This window comes from Pituophis catenifer, unplaced genomic scaffold, assembly GCF_029215685.1.
Source record: "Pituophis catenifer annectens isolate HBS135680 unplaced genomic scaffold, rPitCat1.0.hap2 SCAF_6, whole genome shotgun sequence".
Taxonomy (NCBI): Eukaryota; Metazoa; Chordata; class Lepidosauria; order Squamata; family Colubridae; genus Pituophis; species Pituophis catenifer.
Genome location: NW_027256886.1, coordinates 99,912,762 through 99,918,761, shown reverse-complemented (window position 1 = coordinate 99,918,761; position 6,000 = coordinate 99,912,762). Strand labels below are relative to the sequence as shown.

The 6,000-nt window shown below is 40.7% G+C and overlaps 1 protein-coding gene across 3 annotated transcripts in view; it reads right to left on the bottom strand.

The window, feature by feature from the left end:
* Positions 1–1,000: 1,000 nt before the first annotated feature.
* NRG3 (neuregulin 3) overlaps positions 1,001–6,000 on the bottom strand; it is a 601,472-nt gene continuing 596,472 nt past the window's right edge. For 2 of the 3 annotated variants that reach the window (XM_070945188.1, XM_070945187.1), the window contains exon 9: positions 1,001–1,508. In XM_070945188.1, coding sequence (XP_070801289.1) covers positions 1,001–1,508 — 508 coding nt within the window. Of the gene's footprint in view, positions 1,509–5,789; positions 5,808–6,000 lie in introns of all 3 variants that reach the window. The other variant, XM_070945189.1, reaches the window with a different exon arrangement.

Sequence of the window (6,000 nt, the reverse complement as noted above, 5' to 3'; positions counted from 1 at the left end):
CATTAATGAAGGGAAAGAACATTCTGAGGAATGTTGCTAGCCTTTACCCTTTGGGATTTTCTTCAAATTTTAAGAGAAAAAACACTTGCAAAAGACAAAAGAAACACCCTTTCCAAATTCCCTTCAACTCATCCTCATAATAAATTTAATTAACCCAGCCAAATAGTTTATTACTTGCGAAAATGTTCCTTTTATAATGTTTAGTTTTCTGCTTAAGCCAATGTTCTGATGTTCTCCTTCAGATATAATGGTTGGGTTGATCATCATCTCCCATATAACATGGCTAGCTGGGGTGAGAAGTATATCAATCATAGAATCTGGAGAGGTTTGGACAAAACAACTCAAAGTTATATTTCATTGATTTTGTCATTTGTATTTGTTTTAAAATTACAAATTTGTGGCCTAAGGCTTAGGGTTTAGCAAATGTGTTCGTTGTAGATCTGGAGATTGAAGGAGTCAAATTATTACTGAGGAACTTTGAAGATTTGGATTACAAGTCATGACTTCCTTGTAAGTGGTGGAAAACCTTTCAGATAAAACGCTCCAAAATCAGTGGGAATTTAGTGAGACTAAGAGCTGTACTGTAGTGCGGTTTCATTTAGGTGAAAACATCCCACTGACAATTCAGTCAACAAAGTTGGGGAGAATATGTAGGCTTGGAGGGAGCAGCCAAAGAAGAGAGATGGGCAGAAGTTGAAAGAAAGGGACAGAGGGAAGAAAGAAAACCAACCAGAAATAATACTAATAAATACATAAGAACTTCTAGTTAAGGGTTATACCACCTGGTAACTCTTTCCGTTAAAAAAATATTTTGTTAAAAAACACTGAGATGAGGGCGATAGACTATTTGGTTTCTTCTAAGTAGATGTTCTTAAATTAATGCATATAAATAATTTGTAATTTCCTCTCTTTCCTGTTTAGCAAAGCTTCAAATGCACAGAACCATACAGCCCCCTCCCCCCATCTTACCCTCCCACCCATTCCCCCCCCCAGGTCAAAGTCACTTGATCGATGCCGAGTCTCTTTTCGGTTCACTTTTTAAGACAAACTGTGCCTCCTCTCGCTCCGATTTTGCCACTGGGCTCATGGGCAGAAAAGCCGTGTTTCCACTCCTTCTGTTTTCCGCCTTGACCTTGGAAAGGTCAAAGTTGTCTGACCTCCTTGAATCGGTCAGAATTCGGATCTGTTCCTGGACAGTTTCTAACAATAGTTTGACTTCTTGTTGTTCTGCAATAAGACAGCTGCTGGCTGGGGCACTCATATTAACCATTTCAGTGGAATAGGAGTTTTTGCACCATTTGATGCCTGTGATATCTGAAATGTTTTGAGTCTGCATGCAGGCTTCATCTAAGCCCACTGAAGGGATGATGGGGACAGAATTGGCTCTTGGCGATGAGTAGCCCACCATGTTTCTTGGAGCCGTGCTATTGAAATAAGAGCTTGTTTCTTTTGAAGGCAGTTGCATATTTATCGAAGCGTTCTGTGATGTTTTTAAACCAGGAGATAACCTAAGAAGGAAAATATATGAGAACCATTAGTTTATAAGAGACAAATCAACATGGCAGGTGCTTTGATGTTAGAACATCATGCAATCATAGGGTGGAAGAAACCTTGGAAGTCTTCTAGGCAGGATTCCTTACAGCATCCCTGACAAATGATTGTTCAATCTTTTCTTGAAAACCTCCAGCAATGGAGCACCCACAACTCCTGGGAGCAAACTGTTCCATTGATTAATTGTTCTCACTGCCAACTGGATCTCCCTCTGAGGCATTTCCACCTGTTGCGTCTTGTCATGCCCTCATTCTTTGGTGAATAAGTCAACTTTCTTTTGTCTGTGACTGCCCCTCAAGTACTGGAAGACTGCTTTCATGTCATTCCTAAAACTCCTTTTCGTTAGGCTAAACATACTTCATTCCCTTGTCTGTTCATTGTATGAGTTAGCCTCCAGATCCCCTTATCATCTTGGTTCCTCTTCTCTGTACTCTTTCTAGGATCTTAGCATCTTTTTTTTTGTAACATAGTGATCAAAACCATGGCTTTTTTGGGCATACTAGTGCTCATACTTAAGTGATTGTCCACTAGGACACTTAGATCCCTCTCACAGACACTACTGTTGAGCCAGGTACCACCTATTCTATACCTTCATGTCATTCCATCACTTTGACTTCAGCAACCTTTCTATGCTCAATGGAAAATTTCTTGGCTGTTCTCATTTCCAAATGTCTTTTAATGACCATCGCCCATTGATATTTTGAAATAGGATAGTCCAATTCCATATTGTGAATTAACCATAACTTTTAATAAACATTTCCACTGAAAGTGAAAATTAACTCTAGATTCAGCAACAGGGGGTTTTAATCGTATCTGTTGTCATTCACAACCTTACATCATCCAAGTTATTGTTGGGAAACATTAAAAAGTTTTAATTAGCAATGAGCTGGTCCAAAGTGTTAATGTCTATTTTGTCCATTAATTCCAGAAGAATGGTTTGTCAGCAATCTTCAGGGTTGGTTTATCTTATAATGTCAAGTTTTCATGAGATCAAATCTGACTCACCTTCTCAACAGATTCCAAAATGTGTTTTAAAGCTTTTGATATGGGAAAAGCAACTGAGTTATGAGTAAAATAAGAACCAAGGCCCTGCTAAACTATTAAAGAGGAAAGATAATAACTTTCCAGGGGTGCCCATAATGGTTTTTGAAATAAATTGCTTGAGTTCCAGGAAGCAATAAAGGTCAAAATATAAGTCTGATGGTATAATTGAAAAAATATGTTTAGGGCCTGTTCTATGTTGACACCTTTTGATTTAATATTCATAAGGTTGTAAATAGTGCATTGGGAAAAGAAATAAGGGTCAAAGATGTGAATGTGATGTTAAATTATATTCCAGAAATTTGGAATCTATTGAGGCATGAAGAATTTTAAATGCATTGTCTGTGAGCCTCAGCTAAGAGGATTGTTTTTCTCTGGTGGAAAGACTCTGGTGTATTTGATCTAAGAGAAGCTGAGTTTCAGTGCGTACATCTCCTTCTTCTTTCTTTTTATTTCACATTAAACACCAAAGCAAAGAAATTAAAAATTAATTTTAGGGCAACCAAAATGGCCGGAGAGCAGGATTCCTGAAGGAATATCTCCTTATAGTAATTAGGGTACATAGATACTAAAGGTAAAGGTAAAGGTTCCCCTCGCACATATGTGCTAGTCGTTCCCGACTCTAGGGGATGGTACTCATCTCTGTTTCAAAGCCGAAAAGCCAGCGCTGTCCAAAGAAGATGTCTCCGTGGTCATGTGGCCGGCATGACTCAACACCAAAGGCACACGGAATGCTGTTCCCTTCCCACCAAAGGTGATCCCTATTTTTTCTACTTGCATTTTTTATGTGTTTTAGAACTGCTAGGTTGGCAGAAGCTGGGACAAGTAACGGGAGCTCACCCCATTACGTGGCACTCAGGATTCAGAACGCTGAACTGCCAACTTTTCAATCAACAAGCTCAGCGTCTTAGCCTCTGAGCCACCGCATCCCTCTTACATAGTTACTAGATATATATTACAGCTGGACACAAGAAATACATCTAGTCTATACAGGTATTCCTTGCTTAATGACTGGTTGCTTAGCAACTGTTCAAAGTTACAATGGGGCCTCCAAAGGTTAATGACCCAGTTCCAGAGATCCAATGACTGCACACAACCCCCTGGTCACATGATCACCTGGATCATCTGTATGGCTGGTTGCAGTGTGAGGTGGTCACATGACTACGATTTAGGATGTTTTGGCCAGTTTCAGCTGGCTTCTGGCAAAAAGCACCCGTAAGAATACATTTATTCGTTTAACAGTTACAGTCTTCATTTATCAACCGTTACAAAAAAAAAAAAAAAAAAAAACCCTTACAACATCAGGGCCAGTCATATGGGTGCCTGGATTTATGACAGTCAAGACTTATGACAGCAAATCTGGGCTTCATTATGGCTAGAAGCCAAAAGGATTACCCAGTAAGTATGCCATCTTTGTTGTTAAGATTGTGCCTTTTTTATTAAAGATTATTTTTTTAAAAAAGACTATCAGATCTGGGCTGCAAAAATCTGGATAACCATTAGAGGACCACAAGACATTAGGATTTTATCTATCTTGGCTTTTAACTAGTGAGTGCCATGATTTTTGTAGTCCAGATCTGATAGACCCAGATAAAGGTACTAGTATCTTTTTACAACGAACACAGAGGAAATAGTACATATCCCAGGATCATCCAAAATCTTGTAGGATGCTGTAGGAGAAACAGACAGTTCTGGACTTTGATGCTGGAGTAGTGTGGACTTCAGTGTAGCAATAGCACTTAGATTTATTTCCTGCTTCACAGTGCTTTACAGCCCTGTCTAGGCGGTTTACAGAGTCAGCCTATTGCCCCTAACAATCTGGGTCCTCATTTTACCCACCTCGGAAGGATGGAAGGCTGAGTCAACCCTGAACCTGGTGAGATTCAATCTGCCAAACTGCTGCCAGTCGGTAATCAGCAGAAGTGGGCTGCAATACCGCACTCTAGCCACTGCGCCACCCAGGTTCTTATAGCAGATGCTCATCTATCCAGCAGCATCTCAAGCAGTCTGGTTGAGCAGACTGATATCAACAAAGCACTGAACAAACCAACGTAAAATAACCAACATCATGTTGGAGCTATTCTGGAGGCCACCAAGCTCATTAGTGATTAGTGCCAGATACTTTTTTCTTGTGGAATATCTCCTGTGATGCAGGAGGAGTTTTTGTTTGGTTTATGCTGCATTTCTGGAGGACATCGTGATGACATTTATGCATTTGGCTGGCACTGTAAACCTGGGTTGAAGGAATATGAATGGAAACAATATTCAGTATCTTATTGCAGTAGTGGAAGGATGAGCTGGTTAGGATTTTCCAGAAAACAGAAGATGAGTGACAGATGAAAATGAAGGAGATTCTTTTTAACCAGATATGGAAATTAAAGTCAGAGAAGGTCCCTTAGAAGAAATCTCAAACTCTCTCCTTAATGAGCGCAGAAAGAAGGACTTCTCTAGCTGAGGTTTGGGGTAACTAAGCAGGGACAATGGGACATCTATTTATGTTTACCTCTCTGAAGATGTGAACTGTAGGACTTGAGATGGCAGGATCAATCCAGATTTGCTCACAAGCGTCAAGAACATCCATCCATCCGAGATAATGCCCAACAGAGCCCACATTACGTTGATGCCTTTTAGCTTCCTGGACCTTGAGTGAGTGGAGTAACTCATGTTTCTGGAAATAATTCTCATGTGTCTGGAGGATCCAAACTGAATCCTGAGAACAAGTGAGTCTCCTCATTCTGCTTCTGCTGATGTTTTTGTTAGTTGTTTAATTATTTCCCTCCAGGCTTGCAGCTCTGATTGTTACGATGTATGTAGTTGGGGGCAGTTTTCAAATATTCAGCTTTATTCATTCAGGCTAAAGGAATACTCGAAGGTTCAAGGACTCTCCCGTATTTTTAATCAGGCCTAAAAAATATTGTCTGATACTGACTTTCCAAGGCTGCCCTCTTTCCAGTTGCATGCCATGTCTGCCCCGTCATGACATCTGGGCACTTGATCTAAGGAATCTGCTGAATGGATGCATATCACATGCATTGCTCATGTGCCTGCCAAACCCCTGCTGGCTTGTATGTCCAGATGTGCCTCTTTGCTGGTGCCAGCCTGCAGGCCTTTGTGCCTGCCATGTGGTGACAATCCAACAGGTTTTGGCCAAAATGGCCCAATGAACGGCTATGAATGTCTCGTCTTGCTCCTTTTACAGCTTCCAGGCTGCACACCTGCCCCATCTGGCATAGTTACTCAACTCTGAATGGTTCTTTCACAACGCCAGACTCTGGACCATCTCTGTTGCCATTTGCCAAGCTTTCTCCACTTGGCAGCTTCAATTAGTTCTGAAACTTTTTCTGTGCCAACTAGCCTGCACCAACCTAGGTTTCTTTCTGTGGTTCTTAGTTTGCCTCCTTACACTTC